General features: G+C 40.3%; 1 protein-coding gene across 3 annotated transcripts in view; it reads right to left on the reverse strand.

The window, feature by feature from the left end:
• LOC145297722 (transient receptor potential cation channel subfamily M member 3-like) overlaps positions 1-24,810 on the reverse strand; it is a 790,615-nt gene that overhangs the window by 149,684 nt on the left and 616,121 nt on the right. For all 3 annotated transcript variants that reach the window (XM_080143937.1, XM_080143936.1, XM_080143938.1), the window contains 3 exons: positions 7,095-7,229; positions 6,906-6,956; positions 1,838-1,969 (listed from right to left, as the gene is read on the reverse strand). In XM_080143937.1, coding sequence (XP_080000063.1) covers positions 1,838-1,969; positions 6,906-6,956; positions 7,095-7,229 — 318 coding nt within the window. The remainder of the gene's footprint in view (positions 1-1,837; positions 1,970-6,905; positions 6,957-7,094; positions 7,230-24,810) is intronic.

Consider the following 24,810-nt stretch of genomic DNA (forward strand, 5'->3'; position numbering starts at 1 on the left):
TGTGCCTTGTTTGGGGTGAAAATTGAATAAAAAAAAAAAATTAAAAAAAAAAAAAATTAAAAAAATAAAATTAATTTAATATTCAAAGTCAACAAATGCAAAGCATACATGTAAGATCAAGTGGAACTCGAGTTTACTTTTGATAACTCTTGCTTCTTTTATTTTATCCTTTAGTCCTAACATTCCATGAGCAATGTTTCTGAGAAAGGGGGAAGAATTGCTGATTTCTGGATCAGAATCTATCCATTTAACATTTAGTGTTGGATATTTTTTTTTATCTTGAAGTAGTATTTTTTTTTTTTTTTTTAACTCCTTGGTTTTATGCCTTGTCTGGGAGCGATTTCCATAAAACAATAAAAATTTTAGAAAAAAGGGGGACAATTTTCTTTGCCAAGTTGGTTTGATGCGAATGCTGTCGGGAGTTCCTGAATTGATATTTTTTATCAAAATTTTACTTGATAATTGTTGTGGACCAGAAGGGTCACTAAGGAAGATACGGATAGGAATTAGAAAATGGTATTTGTATCGAAAACGTCACTTCCAGTAACCAGTTTCTGTTATCGAGCAGTCTGGATCTGAGACTCAGAGGGAGTGAGCCGTAACCTTACTTTGTCCTTCCACTAGTTGAGCGGAGTTTCACTCAATCAATATATGTTTCTGTATTTTCTGTTAATATATATTTCATTTCACTGCTTCCAAGCCTTCTCCTTATTTTAACATTTAAACGACATCATCTCTTTAGTTTTAAATGGAAACATCTTTAAGTATAGTTTTGAGAACATTTTCTTTCAATGTCCAACAAAATGACTTTTTTTACTGCATTAGTTGAAAGACTATTGAGGTATTTCCATAATCCCAGTTGAAAGAGTATCTTGTTTATTGAGAATGCTAGTCTGTTGTCTGATAGTTTCGGTGTAAAATTTTGTCTGTTGTCTGATAGTTTCTGGTAAAATTTTATCATTTTCTATTTTTGTTCGCAATGGATTGTTTTTTTTTTTTTTTTTTTTTTTTTTTTTTTGGTGGTCCTTTTTGAATTTGAGTTCTTCATCATTAAGTCATTGTAAGTAAGTATTCCATTTGTGAATTCAAGTTCCTTATAACCAAGTTGTTGTGGCCCAGAAAGGTCACTAAGGAAGACACGGATATGGGTTAGAAAAGGGTATTTGCATTGCAAACAAATCATAATATATAGAGAACAACAGCCATAGTACTTAATGCCAAGATAAAACATACAACAATACATACTACCACTAGAGTCAATACTTTTTGCTTTATTTATACAGTTCAGAAGTCTCCACAAGAATAATTTTAGATAATTTTGGGTATACACTAATATTTTCTAGAGATAAGTAAATATATCTCTAAGTTTTCCTCTTATTTTTTTTTAAGTGCCATATTCCATTTAAGCGTCAATATAAATAAGCATCCAATATATTCCTTATTCGTCCGGAGATGGTTTAAGTCTGACTTTTTTTTTTTTTTTAATGAATAAAAAAAAATAAAAATGATTAAATTCCGATAAAATCGCGTTTTTAATGTTTTATTTTAACAAGCCAATAAAAATGGAATCTTTGAATTTCAAAACAAATTGTAAAACAATGTTTGCTCCTTTTTATAAATAAAATCGATTGTTGAAAAACAAAAAAAAAAAATCTAAAATTGAATTAAGATGAATTATCTCCCTTGATATGACAAGTTGGCACCTTGAAGTAAAAAACGGTTCAAGGAAAGAAAAGAAAGAAAAAAGGGGAGAACAGGAGAAAAAAGAAAGAAAAAACAGATAAGGAGGCAAATGAAAATGTTAGAAGATTATACGAAAAAAAAAAAAAATACTTACATTCTTTTTCAGAGCATTGTATTTCTGTCGGAAGCTTTTTTTCAAGTATGAAGAGACGAAACCACCTCCCATAAGATGTTGCAGAACAAGGCCAATGTCCGGTAATGTGTACCGATAACTTGACGGAACATGCTAGAAATAATAAACAAAAAAAAAAAAAAAAAAAAAAAAATTAAAAAAAAAAAATGGTAATATTTGATGATTATTCTGCAATGAGGAATTACTTATTGTGATCCCCATTTACATGTCTCTCTCCATGAAGGCAGAGTTAGGCACAACATCAGATTTTAATTTAGAGAAAATCCAACTACCCCAAAAGGAGCACTTTGGGTTGGGACAAAAATAAAAATTGTTTCAGTTTCAAAGAATTTCTCATTTCATCGATCAATGACAAAAGATCAAATCTAGTATCAGAAGCGAGGGGGGGGGTGAAAATGGTACATCTTTCTTTCTCTCTCTCTCTCTCTGATTTTACAAACAAGAGAAACTATCAATATCAAGGATTCCCAACAGGGATCTACTGAAACATTAAGAGGGTTGACACAATGAAATTTTAATTCAAGAGGATTTCAGGAGGTGATAGTGTCTAAGTGGTTAATGACACGGATGGAAATCCTAGATGTGCCAGGTTCAAATCCAGCTTGTTCCACAGAAACACTTTCATCAAACCCACATCTTGACCTTGTGTCTAACATTCTTCCACTTAAGTTAACAAATTTACCGAACTTCCATTACTATCGATTACTATATTGTCCTTTTGACTACTCTACACTCTTTAACCCTTATCCTTGAGTGGCCTATCGGCCTTGATAAGTGGTGACACCTATGTAAAAAAAAAAAAAGTTAGAAACAAATATTTGATTTCTTTTCATTTTCAATTATATGTGCATAGATGAAGTCCACAGATAAAATAACTCTCAGAGGACCCACATGGCAACCTTTGATCTAGACTAAGGGTCCTCAAACTACAGTGTGCGGGCCAGATCCAGACAGCTCACCAAAGTCCTTAATCTGGCCTGCAGAGCTCTTATTGAAAACGTAAAAATATCCAGGAAAAATGCCAAAAGTGGAAATGTGTGTAAATAGTGGGGTGTTTTTTTCTTTTTGTCCAGAAAATGATTACAAGAATGAGGTTTGGGAGAACCAGTTTCACGAAAAAGCAAAGCCAATAAGCAAAACAGAACATCCGTCTAGCTGAAACCGCTGTCAATAATTTTCCCCCACTCTTTAACTGTGCCTAAATCGAAACATAGATTCCCTGAACAAAGCTTCTTTCTTAGAACTGCACGCGTGTGGAACTCTCTTCCGTTTGCCTGCTTCCCAGCTGACTACAACTTGGTTGTCTTCAAGTCCAACATAAACAAATTCTTGATGAACCGCCCCCTTAAGTAATACAATTTACCAAATTTCGATTACTGCGATATTATCTCATTGATTACTGTACACTTAATACCCCTTCTCCTTGAGTGGCCTCCGGGTCTTGATAAGTGGTGATTCCGATTTAAAAAAAAAATGTCCAGGTCAATTTTATTTTTATTTTAGCTCGTGTAGCTCTAACAATTTAGCAATATGTCCCCCACCCTGTTTGAAAACTTTGGAGACCCCTGGTCTAGATCCTTAGAAGTCTAATCTATAAATATAAAAGTGAAACTGTATGTATGTTCGCTTTTTGTGTATGTCTGTACGAGGCTTTTTTACGAGAAGCAATCAGTCGGCTCACAACTTCTTAAAACTTTTTATATCACATATAAATCATAATATCTACGAGTTAACGGAGGTCGCTTGTCTATTTAATTTGCTCGACTTTGAAAAGATAAATATTCAACATTTTTTGCTCGCCGCATGTGGATTAGGCTTTTTCGTAGAATAAAAGCGACACTAATTCTGGCGGTATTTTTCCGGTCGTGATCGCCGAAAATGTCCGAAAGCAATCAGATTTGATCAATGTGGAAATATTTTCCTTATATCAGACAATTGCTATTCAATTTGGACAATCCCCTTTTTATGGGGAACTGGTCATTCCCCCCCCAACATCTTGGGAAAATAAAAATAAAAAAAGCGTTCCCACAGTAAATGAAATACTACCCCACAGTCAAAGTTGACCTCATTAAGTCATTAAAATGTGCACCTGCCAATTCACGCGTTACATTCGGTTTTCGGTATAAACAAAAAGCGAAACTTGACTCTGCCCAGAGCCAGTGGTCTTTAGAGAGCTAAGTAATGTTTGTTCAATGTTGACTTCGTCATATCAGACGGTAGCTTTCATTTCGAGACGAGACACTAGGTAATTAAATAAATTCAAACATGTTTCCTTTAGTATTTCGTGGTTAACGTTGCCCGTTTTTTTTCACACTTTAATTTCCAACTTTGCCTCAAAGGTTCGGGTTCGATCCTCATACTTACCTACCAAAATTTTTATTTTATTTTAACACACCACCCCGGAATTGTGATTTACCCAAAACCACACACTTCCAAACACCCGGGCAATCATCATGTACGCTTCTCCTCGATATCCACAAAAGGCTTCTTTCAGAGAAGCGCTCGCTCGCTTTGCAACTTCTTAAAACTTTTTATATCATCTATAAATTGTAATATCTCACACTTAACCACGAAGCTCGCCTGTCTATTTAATTTTATTTCTTCTTTTTTTTTTTTGATTTTTCCAAAATTTTAATATCGAAACAGGCTTATTTAAGTCATTTTTCACGTGTTCGTTTTTCTGTTTTCATCGTTCGTTTGCCTTACGTTAGTGTTTTTGTGTTTTTTTTCCCGCTTAGTGTTAACATTTTCTTTTTTTACTTCGCTTATAACAAACAAACCTACGTCGTCGTAACGCTCAACAACTTCCGGATGCGCACCTGTCAATTTGGTTCTTAAATAAATTCAAACATCTTTCACTAACTCATTCTGGCTGGCCGATTTTATTTTCAACCTTCGCCTCAGGGCTTCGGGTTCGATCCCCCCCACCCCCGGGTTCTTTTTTATTTAACACCACACACACCTCCAAACACCCGGGCAACGCCAGGTACCCCCCCTAGTATATATATAAAAGGCAAATGCGCCGCGTGCATTTTGTATGTCTTGCGAAGGCTTTTTTCACCGCAATTCTTGGGGGGGGGGGTTACTATCACTTAGAAGTGTTTATATACCCCCTAGACAATAATATCTAGGATTTGGGAACGTACGCCGTGTCTAGATTTATTTAGATCGACTTTTATAAAAATCGCGCTATTTCGCTGTGTCGTCTGGTTGTCCTACTTTTTAGTATAAATAAAGTGAAACTAAATTCAAATTCAAACGATGCGTGTTCTCGGCTTTCGCGCCGGAACGTCCAGAAAGCAATCAGCTTTTGATCAATGCGGTGGAAACCTTATATCAGACAATTGCTTTCATATGGACACCCCTATTTTTTATGGGGATCAACATGTTGGGAAACTAAACCAAAACAAACTTGACTGCGGTATTGATATTTGACCTAATTCACTTTTTAGTTAATTCATCACTTTTTTTTTTTTTCATTTTCGCCTCAAGGATCGAGTTCGAACCTACCCCCACCCCCTCAAACTTTCTTTGGTTTTTCAAACACCCAGGCACTACCGGACCGTTCGTTTTTTTTTTTTGTTTTTTTTTTAAGTTTTAACATTGTTTGTTTGTATAATATTTAAACAGGGTTATTACTTCGCTTTGTAATCATTTACCCCCCCCCCATACGCGCGCGCCTCTAAAATCCTGGGCAACGCTGGGTACCCTCGCTAGTGTATATTTAAATTCATGTTATATGTAAAAAACATAACAGACGTACATATAAATGAATGATATTTATTCTTTTGAAGTACAAAAAAAAAAAATTAATACAATGCTTATTTTGCTGCCAACTATAATTATTTGGCATTGGTTTAGTCCATTCTTCTAGAGATTGCCTTACTATTCAAAATAAGAGGAAAAAAAATGATGTTTCTTCGTTACAGGGGTGAAAATCAAAAATCGAAACATTAAATTTCATTAAAAACCAATGGTATCTACCTAATTGCCATGTTGAAATTAGTAACATATCTAAACATTATGAAAAACGAAAATTTTAATGAAAATTATTTTCAAAATAAAATTTCAAGTTATACATAAATGAATAGCATGAAGTGAGGGGAAGTAACTGCGGTCTGTCTATTAATAGCAGATGTCACTGAATCACGAAATAGTCACAGTACATGTATTAAGTAGATAAAATTGCTTTTAGTTGAAATTGACTTTAAAAGTAAGTAGATAATATTCGTTTTTAATAAAAATTCATTTTTACAACTTTCCATTTTCGCTCTAATAATGAAGAAACACCAAAAAATAATTACCATATTCATAGAAATCATTGTTTACTGGATGACCATTATTAAAATGCAAGAAAGAAAGAAAAAAAAAAGAAAAAACTGGAGAAATTTTCCTCCATATAATTTCATTTTTAATCAGTTCTATCAAATCCATACGCCGTTGAACCAGTCGAAAGCAACTCTTTAAAAGTTAGCAAGGGAAGCAACTCTTTAAAAATTACTTTACGTGAGAATTATTGACATGAATTTTTGAAAATTATGATCGATACTAAACTTTTCAAATATACTCCGCAATTTTTATCCTATACATTGAATTGAAACAATTTGTAATGAATTAAGTTAATACACTTGAGGTGTGTAATTATATATATATATATATATATATATATATATATATATATAGAGAGAGAGGGTGCTTTAGTTTCATAGGAATAATAATATAATGACAGTGTTCAGTCCAAAGTAGATTTATTCTTTGACAGAAAGAGGAGGATACGCATGGTTGAAAATGAGGACAGAGTGAAAAAAGATTGACTCATGTGATACCTGAAAAAGGACGAGCATGTCATATCAGTTGAGAGAGAAAGAGAGAAATGACCTATCAATTGTGAGTTAAAAAAAAAAAAAAAAAAAAGGAGACAACAAGATAGTGCAACACAATGTTTACTTCTTTTATTTATCGATTCCATTAAAAATCGTTTCTGTCCATCCCCTACTGATGAATAATAAATATTATTAGAGCTACTTACCTTTTTCACATCTCGGATCAAGTATCTTAGCGTATTTGTTGGCCCTTGCCGCTGAAAGAAAAAACGAAACCGATATAATAATTCTGGATCGAAAATGGATTGTTTTTTTTTGTTTTTTTCTTTTGACAAAATCAAAGAAAATATTTGGAGAAAAACATACAACATCCTTTTCTCTCCCAGATAACTTACCGTATTATACAGTTCTTCAAGTCGAGGAATGGTAAGAAAAGTTCTCATGCTGACGCCATTCTCCAAAAGAAGGCGTACAAAGTCAACCCGGTCGTTGATGAGTGCATCCATCATGGCTTGCTCCAGAGATCCTTCCTGAAAAATGCAACGATAAAAATAAAATTAATAATAAAAGCAAAAAAAGAAATAAATGAATCGTAAATTGGTTTGGTTGTTTTGTTTTACAGCATATCAACCCTATTGTGGTTATTTAATGCTGAATCCAGTTATTTTAGAAATAGTATTCATATTGCATCCAGTTATTTTGTGGAAGGTTTTTATTCTTAAAGCTCTTTGTATCTTCAATCGCTAGTTTGTAGTATTTGGTTGGTTTTATAGTGAGTATTATCGTTTTTCTTCCCTCACCTGCTGCACATGAATGAGTTTTGCAATGGGAGAGGGAAAAGGGTTACAGTATTAATGTTTGGTACATTTGAAGTTAGGAAGGAAACCAGTCGGAAAGTAGGTGAGGTAGAAAGAGAAATGGGAGATGGGAAGAAAGAAAAAGTGGGAAAAGGCGGGTTGTTGTTTTTGTAGAAAATAATTAAGTTTTGCAAAAGGGAATAGAAAAACAAAAAGCTTCAATGTTAGGTGCATTTCGTCTCTGGAAGCCAATATCTTCAGACAGCCTAATCTGGTAGCACCAGGAATCGCAAAATAGAATTCCTCCCGATATACTGGCGCCATATTGTCTGCTATTGAGATTTCTGTATTTCAGTCTTGCAGCCTACTCATTCATTTGCCTCCTCTCCAAAAGATGACGCAATACAGAATCAAAAATGTTCATGTCATCTATGGAATTTATATTAATTTTTTTTTTTTTTGATATGGAACTCATTAAATTTTTTTGATTTTCACACAAAAAAGATAAAAAAATTTTTAAAAAGTTCAATTAAGCAAAAGCCCTTTGTTATCTTTAACAAAGTTTATCTAAAAAGGTATTTTTTTTTGTTTTTTTAGAGGTGGCAAACTTTGAATTAAAATAAACCACACAATGTTTTTATTATACAAATATAAGATTAATTTCCAGCATTTTTAAAGATTAATTTTTTTTTTTTTTAGATTTATAATCTAAATTCAATTTCAGGCATATTGTCCCACAGCTCGTGTGTATATGGTGTAATATAAAGATCCAATTTTTATAAGCTCTATGAATTAAATTAGGTTGTATTTCGCCAATAATGCGTCAAATATTGTCTTCCAAGTCTATTGTGTCTGGTTTATCAGCATACACATGGGATTTTTATATAGCCATAAAGAAAATAGTCTCATGGGGTTAAATCGCATGAATGAAGTGGCTACTTTACAAATTCATTTTGTGAAATTATTCGTTCATCAAATGTTTCTCTCAGTAAATTGACTGCATCATTTGCAATCTATAAATGCTACTTGTGGGGCAGTCTCTTCATGATGAATTGCTTAACCACGCTGAACACAAAATAATCGATAGTTGTCAAATTTACACTTAAAGAAAATAGTTGTCGATTTAAAGTTTGATATGTCTTAAAAACAAAAAAAAAAAACACTATAAATTACTAAGTAGCTCTACCTACGTATTGAGCACTTTTGAAGTAAATACTTCAAGTTTAACGCATAAATTTATAATTTTGTATATTAATTTTATGTGAGTAAATGAAGCAGTTATATATATATATATATATATATATATATATATATATATATATATATATATATGATGGATACTCTAGTTGTTTGTAAATCTATACAAATGATTTGTTTGTAATGGTGAAGGCTTAGTGCAAAACCATCCACACTTTTTGGTACAATTGTTAATCTCAGTGTAATGGCTGCCACAAGACAGAGCAGACAAATAGGATAAAGAAAAGAACTTAAGAAATGACTTTTATTCCTCATTCAAAAAGGTGGGATCTCTCTACCATGCTAGAAAGCTACTAACACCTGAAAGTACCCTGTACCTCTACAAGGCCACCATTCGCCCATGTATGGAGTACTGTTGTCACATTTGGGCTGGTACATCTGCTACTTGTCTCTCACTCCTGGACAGGGTTCAAAAGGGAGTCGCCAACCTGATAAGTCGTGAACTGTCATCTAAGCTTCAGCCTCTGTCCCATCGACAAAATGTTGTGCCCCTCTGCCTGTCTTACAAGTATTTTAATGGTAAATGCTCTGACGGACTACAAGCACTTGTACTCCCCTCAACATAAATACCCCAGACAAACCCAACAAGCAGCTAAATCCCACCCCTTCACAGTAAAGATCCCTAGGTGTGAGAAAGCCTTCTACTCCAATAGTTTCTTCCCCAGAACTGCTAGACTTTGGAACTCCGTTCCGGGATTCTGCTTTCCCAACTGTACTGACATGCAGAAGTTCAAATGTAATGTGAACAGACATCTTGCTGCTCAACTCCCTACATAGTATTCCTGCAACTTATGTCCCTGATAGTAGCCCCATTGCTTCAAAGTGGCACTGTGCCTTGTTTGGGGTGAAAATTGCATAAAAAAAATTTTTTTTTTTTTTAATTCTCCCACCATGCATGACTTCTTGTTCTTGCTGTAATTTTTCTAACATAATCCTTATCCTTATTATAGTCTTTTTCTTTACCGTGACGTCATTTTGCAGACAGCTCGGTATTTGCATATAACCGCCGCATGTGTGTCCATGCTTTGTTACACGTCTGCGCATCGCTCATTTTGTTACATAAAAAGCAAGTTTAAGAAGTAAAGCATTAGTAAATTCTCTCTCTCCCAAGCTCATGCTCTCCAATAAAACCTTGAAAATTTCAAACTTCCTTATCTCTCTACTTGAATGAGAAGTTTATTCAACTAAGTTAAAATGACAAAACAATCAACAAATACTAAACAACATGTTCACACATGAAACAACGAAGTGAATCATCAACGATGCAGAGAAATACAAAAAAATTTAAAAAATGCATAAAGACCTGCACACGTATGCATGAAAGATTATTTGGTCTGTTGATTACTTATGGGTGGGAAATCCAAATCATAAATCCTCATCAAACATGTAGTTCTAAGTTGCAGGATATGACATCATTGGAGGAAATATATGGCAGAAAACTGAGATTGATTCTGCCTTTTTGGGTGTTTGATGTCAAAGTGACCAGATCTTTTTTGTGGATCAGGAAATTGCACCTCATCTAGATATAAATTGCTGTAAATTACAACAAAAAGTAAACTAAACCCCAGAGGCAAATAATGGTGTTATTTGTTGTTCTATTAATGCCTCACATTATTAGAGCTAACAGAAAGAAAAGAAAAAAAGCTGAAAAATGTAAATATCCACAGAGTAATTTGCAATGTGTCAATAGAACAGGATTTCAAGTAATGTAACAGAGCAGCTGAAGGATAGTTAGTGAAGCTATTAGCAGCAGAAGCCTTTTGAGTACGTATTATGCAAATTAGCAAGTGTGCACAAGCTTGCATCAAAGGAAAAAGGACAGCATGTAGTCAAGGAGAGAAAAAAGTGCAAGACGAGTGAGATGGATCTGTGGACTTTTAAGCTGACGTCGAGATGACAGGATTTTATTAATCTGATGGCAGATGAAATGAACAGTAAAGTAAAAAAAAAAAAAAAAAAAAAAAAAAACAAGAAGCAGGCATTGTTTGGAAAATAACGGTAATGAATGCCTTTTGCTAACACAGAAAAAAGGCTGAGTCGGATTTTTGTTTATTCCTGCAATGTTACAGCAAGACACTTGAAACAGATGTTTTGTTACAATCTGAGATTAAAGAACATCCAACACTACATAATTTCAAAGTGAATCCATCATCAAAAAAAAAAAAAAAAAAATACCAAGGAAAGTGATTTCACTGTTTGGATTAGAAATAAATCTATTACGTTCTTTAATTTTTTAAATGAGGATAAATAATTTTGACTATTGTCTCCATCTTGAGTGTTATTCCCACAACGTTTCAGCCGATGTAACCTCTGATCTTCTTCGGGTATATGTTGCTGAACTTGAGAATCTTTCTGTTGAACTTGAGAATCTGTGGCGTAACGGACAAATTATGTGGCGAAAATTAAAATCTAATGACACTCTTCTTAAAGCTGAAGGTTCAATTCTAAGTGTGGGTGGTACTAAGAATACAATTGTGAATTACTGAAGACGTTTACATGGTCATAGCCGACAGAACAAGAACACATTACCCACGTGGATTAAAAAAAAGAGTTTCATTTGAAATTACATGCAAATTCCCAAGTTTAGCAGAAAGATTCCAGAGTTTTAATAAGATACACCTGGAGAAGGTCGGAGGTCACATTGGTCAAAACGTTGTGAAAAAAACACTCCAGGTGAGAACAATGGTCTGAATAATCCAAATCTTTCTCTGCATAAAATTTAATGTTTGTGTGTTACTTATAGAAAGAAAGGTTAGAGAATCTACATGAAATAAATATATATATATATATATATATATATATATTCTTATGTAAAATTTACCAGGCAGGACAATGGAAGTGCGCCTTTAAAGGATCCATGAGGGAAAACCTACTTTATAACTTTAAATATATTCTACTTTTATGAAATTCAAATCATACTAGTTGGCCAACTGGTATTGCCCGGTCGTAAAATATGCTTCAATATTATATTTTAATTTCTGTAGACTATGTATTTACTACTATACAGCCAATTCGCTATTGATTATTATATTGTACCTAATATATAGTAGTGATTTCAATAGCAAAGAAAAAACAAAGAAAACATGACTTGGATGTCATCAGCTAAAATCGAAACCAACAGTCTTAGTCGTTAGCATTTGAGCTATCGTCAGATGGTTAAGAAATAGTTAAAAATGGACCATATAAATGGACATTTGTGCATGCTTTCAAATTACATGTTTAGTCAACTTACATCTGCAAACTTCCAATTTTTTTCAATTTTGATCACTTAGCAGCTATTTTTACCAGCTACACCCCCCCTCCCAAAAAAAGAATGGGCCACAAAACATGCAATCTTTTGACCCGCCATGTGCTGCTCTGTGACCTTACGTTTTGGAGGAGATGCACTTTGAAAAAATAGACAGTCAGACATACAGACATGATGAGTTTTTTTTTTTAAGTTTGATGTATAACATTTTTCTGAAGAATGCAATGAAAGTTGTGAACCTCTACATTACCCTCTATTATTTATGTGCTCCCCTACCTCTAATTGTTTCATGGAAAGAGTAACCTCTTATAATTTCAAATACATATATCTGATTTTGATGAAATTTAAACGTGTGCATAAACTAATTCAGAAACATTTCCTACATTTCAGCTTCATCCAACTATATTAGGGGGCTAGACGGCTGGGAGGGGGGGGTAAAAAAAAACTGATATGGTATTATGTGCATAGTGAAAAAGTACACAGTTGAACTGTGCATTTAATCCTGGGCAACGTCAGGTCGTTCCACTAGTCTTACATAAAGAAGAGCCAAGCTACAGCCATTAAATATTCAAAGTAAAGGCTGATTTTTTTCTAAGACTAATCAGCTTTTACAAGTTCAACATCACACGAATGGCAAACATTTCTTACCGAGGAGAAAACAATGAGTGATTATTAGGGCTATGACAAGAGAATATTCTTTTCATTATTTTTGACTCTCCAGCATATATCAGTTAATATCTTATGATTTTCGATACAATGATGTATGTGGTCCTTGAGTGATTAACTGTGTCGGATATATACTCGAGAGTCAAAACAATAAGAATATTCTCTTGTCATAGCCCTAGTGATTATGCATAATCCGTTTCTATTTAATTCGTATTTAGAAAAAAACATTTTAATTGAAAGCCATTTAAAAGAGGACTCATTTTATTCAGAAATTTCTCGGTTCAAAATGCCAAATCAATCACAGTAATCTCCCTGCAGTTACTTCCCTTGATCTTTAAAGTTTTGAATTATTTCCCTTTCACTGGTTACATTGAATAAATTCTGTATCAAAATGTGTAATTTTAAAAAGCCACTAAAACGCAGATTTTTTTTTTTTTTTATATAATCAAACTTTCAGTGATAAACAAATGTTTCATATTTGCATTCTTCAGACTACTGTTTTGATCTTAAGTGTCATTTCCTACAAATTTCAGTCGATGTAATTAGAATTGCGAATTACTTAGAACCTCCATCCAGTCATGGCTGACAGAACGAGAGCATGCTGCCCCTGTTTAGGAAATAAAAGATTCTGTTTGTAATTTCATCCAAATTCCAGAGTTCGATAGAAACATTCCTGAGTTCGACAAGATACACCTGAAAAAGGTCGGAGGTTACATCTACCGAAATTGTGAAAAAGAACAATAGTTTGAAGAATCCAAATAATACAAATAACCAATCATTTAAAAAATCCAGAAATGTAAAGAAATGTTAAAAAAAATGACCAAAAATGGAAGCAGATAATCAAGAGAGATCCGATTGCACCGTGAGGAAACTAGAGGGATGCTACAAATCTGGATTCAGATCGAAAACTATGGAATACTTTGCTTTGTCGCGGGACGTGAGAATTTCTAAGTTTGAATTTTCAGTTATATAACACTTTCTTGAGGAGTAGAAACGGTTTGTGATTTTTTTTTTCTTTCTCTTCATCCTTCCTTATGCATGTAGTCACCAGAAAAGTAAAGTCTGTATGTTTTAACGGTGAGATTTTTCAAACGTTCTAATCTGGTGGAAATCATGTGGCTGTGTGTGTTAGATATTGGCAAGCAATCCCGGGAAGAAAACACATTCGATGGGTTGCACACACGCAAATGGATTCGGTGTAAAGAATTCAGGACTTTCCGCCATTGTCTAACAGAATGCATAATTTAACCCAGAAATATGTGTGAGGATATCAGCCAAAGAATTGAAACAATAGAAAAAGTAAATATTAAACATTCCAATAGGAAAAGAACGTTTATATAAATAAAATCGTCACAAAGTAAAAGAGTCAGTCAGTCAGAAAGAGAGCCAGACTCGTTACCATTTTCTTTATCGCCTTACATCCGCCTAACACTGCACCACCTCATGCACCTTTCAACAATGTCATAATTTCTAATCAAAAGCCAATTGGTTAGTGTAAAATAAAAGCAATATATTTTTGTAAATCAACTGTGTTGTGATTTTTACTTCGCTGTCAGTGTGTGTATATATTATGAACAAACGCATTTTGAACAGCCGGCCACAGTGATTATGTAACACATGAAATGAATGAGTGAATAAATGTTTATTAAAAAAAAAAATTCTGTATTTTACTGGTTTTCTAAAATTTTAAACAACGCTTATATAGTGAAAAAAATATAAAAAACACCCACTATCTCTATATTAATAAAACTATGTGCACCCGTGTTTCTTGTATATACATAACTTTGATAAATATACATAAAATTAATTTTCTTAACTTGCAATGCTGTTGCATGGGACGAGCAGTACTAAATTACCTTCCTTATGGGTTTATGGTTAGATGGGGTATTAGACGTGAGATTAAGAGAGCCTAGATTTCAGGGAGATGATAGAATATGTTTTTGTTATGATAATGTAGAAAAAATAGTAATTTCTCAATGAAGTGGACATTTGGCACCTTGAAGTCTGGCTTGATATGTTTAGAGATGTCACGATACACCATGTAACTTGTATCCAGACAGATAATCACCTTCCAGAAAGGTTTGTTATGATAATAAAATTTCTTCAGAACAAAAGATTAAGAGAACCAGGCCGATAGCCATTAGTCGCATGCTCTCGTGTAATGAATGAATGCATGAATGTAGGATTGACATGAAATTTTTAAAGATAAACTAAAATGACTGAAAAATGGGTTGAAATGACTTAAATAAATAAAAAGTAAATGACTTAGAATGACTTTAATGAACTTAAGGATGAATTGAATGACCTTAAGAATGACTTGAATGCTTAATAAATAACTGGAATCCTTCAAAGACAACTTGAAGGATCTGGAGAATGACTTGAATGGCTTTGAGACTGACTGGTTGTAAAGTGGGTGATGATTTTACATTAAATTAATACAGAAAAGTGATCCCCCACTTTATATCACAAAATTACAAACATAAGTACAGCATGTAGTAAGAACAGATACTACACTTTGAGATATTAAATCTTTTATTCATGTTAAAAAATACAGTCAAAATCAACGATGAACAAAAAACTTAGGCACATGGCCAACTCAAAGGGGGGGGGGATTGTGGGGGTCGTTGGTCATCCTTGTCACTCCAGAACTAGACAAAATCAAAAGTTTCTCCCAGCTAGTGTCTTCTTTCACCATAATATCGCATTCACCCTTTCGTATTGAGGGACGTCCTACTTAACTCCCAGTTTTTGAAACATTTTTTATTGACGTGTAAAAACAAAAAAGATAACAATAAAATGGTACAATAATTCATTTGTGTCGAGGGCGGGGGAAGAAAAAAAACAAAAGGTGATTAGTAGGACCCTCCCAACCCCGTCTAGTTGATAGACTGCCCGTTCCACTAGGTTTATAAAAGGAACCTCGCTTCTGCGGGTCAGTCTCTAGGTGGGGATGCCCTCTAAATGGGGGTGAATGAAGAAAAGAAAATTTTGTGGGTAAGGGATGGGGGTTAGTTTGTATTTCTTTCTCTCCAAGAGGGGTAAAATTTAGAGGAAGGGGTGAAAACAAAAATTGCAGGTAAGAGGGGATGGGGATCTTGGAGGCTTCCTAATCGGGGAGGGATGAAACACACACTCAGCTAGCTGAGAGGCTACTTGTTTAATTTTACTTTACAGAACTGCACGTTCCACACCTAGGCGGGGAACACGTATTCAAATTTGGCTCCTCTTCGTACACACAGACTTGCCACATGTATCTATCTTCTGTCAAATGCCGCGCGATGCAGCCTTCTATCACATCTGATCTTCACCCGTAGTTGGTGTTTAAAGAAAGCAGATGGTATTTATTTGCTCCCCCACCGAGCAAATTAGGCACAAGGCCAATTTTTAATGTGAGGAGTGAAGGGAGGGGGAAGGGAAAAAGGGGACCAGCTCCCGAGAGGTGGGAAATGGGAGCTGGTTAAAGGTCAGGCATGTGGGGTTGCCCCCACATCTGGTCTTTGCTAGTCATAGCTAGTCATAGCTTGCAGTATCTGCCGGAACAGATACTACACTTTGAGATATTAAATCTTTTATTCATGTTAAAAAATACAGTAAAATTAACGGTGAACAAAAAACTTAGGCACATGGCCAACTCAAAAGGGGGGATTTTGGGGGTCGTTGGTCATCCTTGTCGCTCCAGAACTAAACAAAGTCAAAAGTTTCTCCCAGCTAGTATCTTCTTTCACCATAATACCGCATTCACCCTTTCATCTTGGGGGACGTCCTAGTAACTCCCAATTTTTAAAACATTTTTTATTGACGTGTAAAAACAAAAAAGATAACAATAAAATGGTAACAATAATTCATTTGTGTCGAGGGAGGGGGAAGAAAAAACAAAAGGTGATTAGTAGGACCCTCCCAACCCCGTCTAGTTGATAGACTGCCCGTTCCACTAGGTTTGTAAAAGGAACCTCGCTTCTGCGGGTCAGTCTCTAGGTGGGGATGCCCTCTAGATGGGAGTGAATGGAGAAAAGAAAATTTTGTGGGTAAGGGATGGAGGTTAGTTTGTATTTCTTTTTCTCCAAGATGGGTAAAATTTAGAGGAAGGGGTGAAAAACAAAAATTGCAGGTAAGAGGGGATGGGGATCTTGGAGGCTTCCTAATCGGGGAGGGATGGAACACACACTCAGCTAGCTGAGAGACTACTTGTTTAATTTAACTTTACAGAACTGCGCGTTCCACACCTAGGCGGGGAACACGTATTCGAATTTGGCTCCTCTTCGTACACACAGACTTGCCACATGTATCCATCTTCTGTCAAATGCCGCGCGATGCAGCCTTCTTCTATCACATCTGATCTTCACCCGTAGTTGGTGTTTAAAGAACGCGATCAGATCTTGATCAGAAAAAGACAACACCCCCCGGCAACCTTGCAGACGCGACGTCCAAATCACCATTCTCGCCACGGCCAGAATCGTAACGTAGACCATTTGTCTTTCCCGGTCCCACGGCGGCCTCACGTTGTCCACAACATTGGATACAGTAATTGGGCGAGGATGCTCAGGATCGATGCGAGCCGTCACCCCACTGACATACGACCAGTACTGGCGGAGTTCGCGGCAATCAAAGAAAGCGTGATCCGTAGTTTCCACAGCCGTTGTCCCACAACGGGGACAATCGGGCGACTCCAGAAACCCAGAACTGCATTGTATGTTGTTGAGTGGAAGTGCATTTCGGGCCAATCGCCAGGTCAGAGAGAACTCCGAATTGTTCAGATGACTCGAACCTGGCGCCCAGCTCCACGCGGAGCGGATCTCACTCTGCTGCCACCCCAAACGCGCGCATAGCGGGTCGTCAGCGGCCTCCCTCACTAGATCCCTGTGGAGTTCCCTACGGGTAGCAGTCACAAGGTCACTGGACCTTGGTAGTCGTTTTAGCACGGCTCGGCACTCTTTCATGTAGGCAGATTCTCCCCGCGGCCTGCGACGGCTCTCGATGGAAGGGTCGAGAACGAGGTCGGGGAAGGCGGCAGTAACCACGGGGTGCCACGGTTGGTCCTCCTGCATATAGTTGCTCAGGAAGGCCAGTCTCTCAGCATCTCGATGACACTTCAAGTCCGGCATTCCCAAGCCTCCCTCACACGGACGTTGAATACAGACCTGTCTGCTCACCCAGTGTCTTCCTCTGTCCCAAAGGAGCGAGGACAAGAGTTCGACGAGAGCTTTTAGGTGTTGTGCAGGCAGGGGAAGTACGGCCAGTCGGTAAAGGATGAGAGGAAAGACGTAAGTGGCGCACGCCTCAGCTCTACCCTTTAAGGAAAGTTTCCTAGGAAGCCACGAACTGACTGCAGCCTCCACCTTTGACCGTACCTCCAACCAATTCTTGTCAAGCTGGAGACCCGGTCCGAACCACACGCCGAGGATCCGGACCGGGCCATCTGTCCAGCTGAAGGGCGCAGGGAGGTTTGCGTTGCCACTCCATGCGCCCAACCGCAGTCCTACCGACTTGTTGCGGTTTATCTTGGCCCCTGTAATTCTTTCGTACTGTGTGAGTGCCTCCGACACGACCTCAATGTCTCTGGAGCCCGACACGAAGATCGTGACATCATCGGCGAACGCGGATACCTTGGCAGCTGAGCCGCCAGGCAGAGCCATTCCGCGCAGGGCCGAATTTGCCTCCCCATGTCTCAGCTTGCGGAGAAGAGGCTCCAAAGCCAGGACATAAAGCAGGGGCGACAGCGGACAACCCTGACGAACCGACCGAGAGATAACAAAGGGTTTCGAGCGCTTTCCGTTCACTTGCACGACAGCCATGGGCTGCCGATACATTATGGAGATCCACTTGCAAAAGTCCGGTTTAAAACCGGCGGCCTCTAAGACAGATGCCAGGAAACGATGGTCGACCCTATCGAAAGCTTTGGACTGATCTAAGTTTATCAGCGCGGCTTCTGTGTCGTCATCTATTCCCCCCTCTAGGATCATGCGGATCAGGTGCAAGTTGTTCTGAATCGATCTCCCCTTCACAGCGTAGTTCTGTTCTGGTTCAACCAACTCGTCGATTACAACCTGCAGCCGATTCGACAGGACCTTGGCCAAAATCTTCAACTCTGTGTTTAGCAGAGTTATGGGCCTGTAGTCATCTAACTCTTCCCCTCCATGCCCGTCACCTTTCTTCAGCAATGTGATCACTCCCTTGGTCACCTGCCCTGGGATGGATCCCTGAGCAAACCAATGGTTGAACATATCCGTCAGAAGAGGCAGAAACATGGGCGACAGCCTCAAGTACAGTTCGTATGGCAGACCATCAAGTCCTGGCGATCTGTCACAGCTGACCTGCTTCAGCGCAGTAAAGACCTCCTGCTCCGTCACCCGGCCCTCGCAACCAGCCGCTCTAGCCGCCTCGAGGCGGGGAGAGTCGGCCAAATAGTCGCTAAACTCAAGGACCGGAAGATCGGGCTGCTGCGTAAAACGCTCCTCGAAATGTTCTCGAAACCCCTCGCAGATCTCCCGAGTCGATTCCAGGGTGCGTCCATTCGGATGTTTGATTTTTGCAATATATTTGTCCGAGCCACGCCTAGAAACCTCACGGCGCACGTCTGCATCAGAATTGACTGCTTCGTTGCCTATCTTTCTAAGCCTAGCTCTAACTACTTGGCCTTCGTAACGCTCGCTAGTCTCGCGTAGAAGGTCCTGCTTAGCTAGTTCCTGACTAACCCTATCACCCTCCCCGGTAGCCTGGGCTAGTTTCTGCTCTAGCTTCTTCTTCGTCTTGGCCTTATCTAGTGCGAGGCGCTGGGCATACTTGACGGAGAAGCTTCTGATCTTGGCTTTGAGACCTAACCACCACTTACTCCCGGTAACCGCCCCCACTAGTGCCTTTTTAATCAATTCTCTTAACTGATCTTGGAAGTCTTGTCTCTCCAGAAGGGAGGTGTTTAACTTCCAGTACCCCGCTAACTTAGGCCTATTTCCTAGCTTCAGCCGGGCCATAACTAATTTATGGTCCGTCTGGCCTAGCCAAGTGAACGTGGGACAAGATAAGAAGTCTACTTTGCCTCTCCTAACTAACATCCTGTCCAAATAAGTATTTGGATAGGAGGAAACACTATTGGTCCACGTCCACATCTCCCGCCCTGGATGCTCGACCCGAAACCTGTCGACCAGACCGCATCTAGCCATCAGATCAGCCAGGCTGGACTCGCACCTCTCCGATCCTCTAGCTCCGCCTCCTACCTTATCTATGTCGGGGTCTAAGATGGAATTCCAATCCCCCATTAGCACTACCCGCTTCCGACAATCTACAAACGCGTCAAGCTGACTGAAGAATGAGACCCTCTCACGAGCGGTGCTGGGCGCATGAACCGCAATCACCCGAAACACAGAATCTTTTACGGCAACATCGGCCACAACCAGCCTACCCACTGCATCTCTATGGACAACGTCGACCGTCGCCGACAGGGTACGTTTAACCAGCACGGAAACTCCCTTCCCCCGCGGGCTGCCATATGCTGAGAAAACCTCAAAGTCTCGGGCCAGCACCTGACAGTCCACAGAGGAAACGAAATGCGTCTCCTGAATCGCAGCGACATCCACTCCCAGGGACAAGAGGTCGTGCCGGAGGCGAGCCGCCCGGCCCGATGATCTCAAGCCCCTCGCATTCAGACTAGCCAAATTCAAAGCCATGGTACCTACCTTAAGGTGTGTTACACTCAGCTCCGAAGTCAGCCGGGGAAAGGACACCGACGTTGTGTGCAATGCTCAAGGTGGTCAGGTTTTTCATGTCCTGACCTTCTCTCACAATGCCGCCGACATCCAAAGGGTAGGTCAATTTAAGGGCCCTATAGAGTGACGGATGGACCAACACTGGGACCCTTCCCTTGCATTGTTTTGACAGTTCATCAAGAGAAGGGTCATATTTTTTAACCAGTTCAATTCCCGGAAACGCCCCTTCAGCGGCCTGCAGCCTTGTCCACAAGTTGGTCTTGCAGGCCTCTGGAGTTCTGACAAAGGTTATTAGGAGTGGGGCGTCCGGGAAATTTGAGGGGATATTTACATCTTTCCCCTCTATCTGTTTGTAATCGAGCAGAGGTTTTAAGTTTTTCCTCTGCCGATGGGAAATGTCTGTGGCCACAGATAGAGGGTCTACATAACATAGTTCCTCAGGGGCAAGGACCTTTGGTCTGCAAGAGGCAGAGGAGTCTCTCCTCTCCCTCGGTTCATTCTTTTCATTTTCTTTTTGGGGTAGTGGCTCAGTTTGCCTTGGTGTGGGGACGGGTGTTTGTGTGGTGCCTGGTGTTGGTGTTGGTGTTGGTGTTGGTGTTGGTGCAGTGTTTGGTGTTGGTGCGGTGTCTGGTGTTGGTGTTGGTGCGGTGTCTGGTGTTGGTGTGGTGTCTCGTGTTGGTGCGGTGTCTGGTGTTAGTGCGGTGTCTGGTGTTGGTGCGGTGTCTGGTGTTGTTGCAGTGTGTGGTTTGGGGGTGGAAGTGGATTTTGTTGTTAGGGGTGGTGTATGTTCACAGGGAGTGGGGGCCACCTTTTCTTCCTCTTTTCTTCTTTTGTTTTTCTTTTTCATTCTTTCGAATGAACCGGGGAGAGGTGAGGTTGAGTTCCTCTCCCTCTCACTTGCGGATTCATCCTCAGAGGAGCAGTCTTTTCTCCGCTTGATCCCCGTCTCGATTGGTGTGGGGACCGTTGGTTGTGTCTGCTCCTCTATTTGCTGCTGCAGCTGTTTTTGTTGTTGCTGCTCTCGCTGGTGTCGTTGCTGCTGCTGCTTCTGCTGCACTTGCTGATTTTGCTGTTGCAGTAGTTGCTGCTGCAGTTGTTTCCGCGGCATTGGCTGCGGTGGCTGTTGTTGTTTCTGCATTTGCAGAGGCTCCTGCCTCGATTTTTGGGCTGGTGGTGGGACGGTGGCAGAAGGGATTAAGTGTTTCCGCTTTTGTCTCACTACCGTGCTCCATTCTTCCCCCTTGGCCTCCTGGGTGGTTTGAGTTTTCCTTGGAGCTGGGGTTGGTGCTGCAGTTGCAGGGGTTGTTGCCGCCTGTTTTGGTGCGGGCGTTGTCTCAGTGGATGTGACCGCCTTTTGGGTTATTGGATTAGGGGTTACCCTTTGGGGGCAACTCCTAGCCATGTGGCCCTGCTTTTGGCAGAACCAACAGTGTGGACGACGGCCCTCCACCACTACCGTTATGCTGGCGTCTTTGTATGTCAGCAGCGGTGGTATTGCCTGAAAACCTTTCCTCTTCAGCCTCATTGCTATTGTGTAGCAGCCCAGGTGAGTCCCAGTTTTTGACCGTATTGGGGTCACCTGTTCTACCTCACCGTACTGGCTGAAGAGGCATCCTAATACTTCCGCAGGTATTTGGGTTGGCACATTAAATACCTGCACCCGAGTCCTTCTCTTGCCCTGGTATTCAGGTGTTAGTTTGACTCTCCCATGCTTTATTTCTTGGAGGGAGAGTCTCTCTGCATCTTCCTTGGTGGGTAGGAGGATGTCCCACATGGCGTAGCTCCTCTGGTACAGGTATAATACCGGGATATTTAGCTTATGTAGGAGCCCTGCCATGTCTTCCTTTTTCATCCCTAGGAGGCGGTTTTCCGGCATATCCGAGATGATGAGGGAGAGCACTCTGTCTTCGATTGCCTCCCAAGCGCCTGGCACTGGTTTAATTTCTGCCCCCTCTATGTATTGTCTGTACTTGGTCAAGTACAAGTCTTTATACTCTTGAGGGGACAGTTGCTTCTCTACAGTCTTCCCCCATGCCAACCCTCTTGTTGGTGTTGGATCTTTGGTGAGGTTGGACTGTTTTTGCTGTTCCTTGGCGGAAGGGTTGCTATTTTGAGGGGCATTTCCCTTTCCGCTTTCCTTTGGGACCGACTCTCCCTGCTCTATACTTCTTCCAGGAAATACTTCCCTTTTTGGGGAGTCGGCCTCCTGGGGAGCATTGTCCTTGGGAGCTTTTGCCCCTTTTGTTTTGGGGAGGTTTAGGCTGTATGCCCCCTCGTTTTCTTGATTTGCTCCCCTTTTGGGGCAGTAGCCCTCCTGGGGAGCACTGTCTCTCTTATCGTCCTTTGGGGCTACTGCCTCTTGATTTTTGTTGTCAGAGCGGGATGCCCTGTCCAACATTGTTTTTTCTCCCCTTTGTGGGGAGTCGCCCTCTTGGGGAGCTGCTGGTGAGTTTTCTCCCTTCTGGGGGGCGTCCTTCGGTTTCGTGTCCGGGCGGTATGCCCCGTTGCTTTTTGCTTCCCCTGTTGGGGAGCCGTCCTCTTGGGGAGCAGTTTTTCTTGTGGTAGCCTCCTGGCTGGGGGTATCTGTATTGGTGGTCCCCGGGCTGGGGGTGTCCATTTTTGAAAAAAGCTCTCTCTCTTCTGTATAATTCACCAAAATGAGTGACGTGGAGTCGGCGTCCAAATTGGGAGCCGACTTTGGCGCCAAAGGCGGCAAGAGGGGAGATAGAACTGAGAGAGGGAGTGGGAGGTTAGTGGAGGGAAGAGAGAAAGTGTTTCCGACCCTCCCTCGCGGGAAGGTCGTAAATTATCAGCTCGGATCCCCCCCCGTGGGGGAGGGGGGAGAGCAGAGAAAGACAGACAAAGTGGGGGTGCGGACAGAACGCTACCCAACAAGCTCTCCGGGCACGAGAATGTGTCGCCAGAACACGACTGCCTATCGCTGTGTATGTATCAGAGAACAGATACTACACTTTGAGATATTAAATCTTTTATTCATGTTAAAAAAATACAGAAAAAAAATCAACGATGAACAAAAAACTTAGGCACATGGCCAACTCAAAAGGGGGGGATTTTGGGGGTCGTTGGTCATCCTTGTCACTCCAGAACTAAACAAAGTCAAAAGTTTCTCCCAGCTAGTATCTTCTTTCACCATAATACCGCATTCACCCTTTCATATTGGGGGACGTCCTAGTAACTCCCAATTTTTAAAACATTTTTTATTGACGTGTAAAAACAAAAAAGATAACAATAAAATGGTAACAATAATTCATTTGTGTCGAGGGAGGGGGAAGAAAAAACAAAAGGTGATTAGTAGGACCCTCCCAACCCCGTCTAGTTGATAGACTGCCCGTTCCACTAGGTTTGTAAAAGGAACCTCGCTTCTGCGGGTCAGTCTCTAGGTGGGGATGCCCTCTAGATGGGGGTGAATGGAGAAAAGAAAATTTTGTGGGTAAGGGATGGAGGTTAGTTTGTATTTCTTTTTCTCCAAGATGGGTAAAATTTAGAGGAAGGGGTGAAAACAAAAATTGCAGGTAAGAGGGGATGGGGATCTTGGAGGCTTCCTAATCGGGGAGGGATGGAACACACACTCAGCTAGCTGAGAGACTACTTGTTTAATTTAACTTTACAGAACTGCGCGTTCCACACCTAGGCGGGGAACACGTATTCAAATTTGGCTCCTCTTCGTACACACAGACTTGCCACATGTATCCATCTTCTGTCAAATGCCGCGCGGTGCAGCCTTCTTCTATCACATCTGATCTTCACCCGTAGTTGGTGTTTAAAGAAAGCGATCAGATCTTGATCAGAAAAAGACAACACCCCCCGGCAACCTTGCAGACGCGACGTCCAAATCACCATTCTCGCCACGGCCAGAATCGTAACGTAGACCATTTGTCTTTCCCGGTCCCACGGCGGCCTCACGTTGTCCACAACATTGGATACAGTAATTGGGCGAGGATGCTCAGGATCGATGCGAGCCGTCACCCCACTGACATACGACCAGTACTGGCGGAGTTCGCGGCAATCGAAGAAAGCGTGATCCGTAGTTTCCACAGCCGTTGTCCCACAACGGGGACAATCAGGCGACTCCAGAAACCCAGAACTGCATTGTATGTTGTTGAGTGGAAGTGCATTTCGGGCCAATCGCCAGGTCAGGGAGAACTCCGAATTGTTCAGATGACTCGAACCTGGCGCCCAGCTCCACGCGGAGCGGATCTCACTCTGCTGCCACCCCAAACGCGCGCATAGCGGGTCGTCAGCGGCCTCCTTCACTAGATCCCTGTGGAGTTCCCTACGGGTAGCAGTCACAAGGTCACTGGACCTTGGTAGTCGTTTTAGCGCGGCTCGGCACTCTTTCATGTAGGCAGATTCTCCCCGCGGCCTGCGACGGCTCTCGATGGAAGGGTCGAGAACGAGGTCGGGGAAGGCGGCAGTAACCACG

The sequence above is a fragment of the Euprymna scolopes genome, chromosome 18 (assembly GCF_053919585.1).
Source record: "Euprymna scolopes isolate OS-2025 chromosome 18, ASM5391958v1, whole genome shotgun sequence".
NCBI lineage: Eukaryota > Metazoa > Mollusca > Cephalopoda > Sepiida > Sepiolidae > Euprymna > Euprymna scolopes.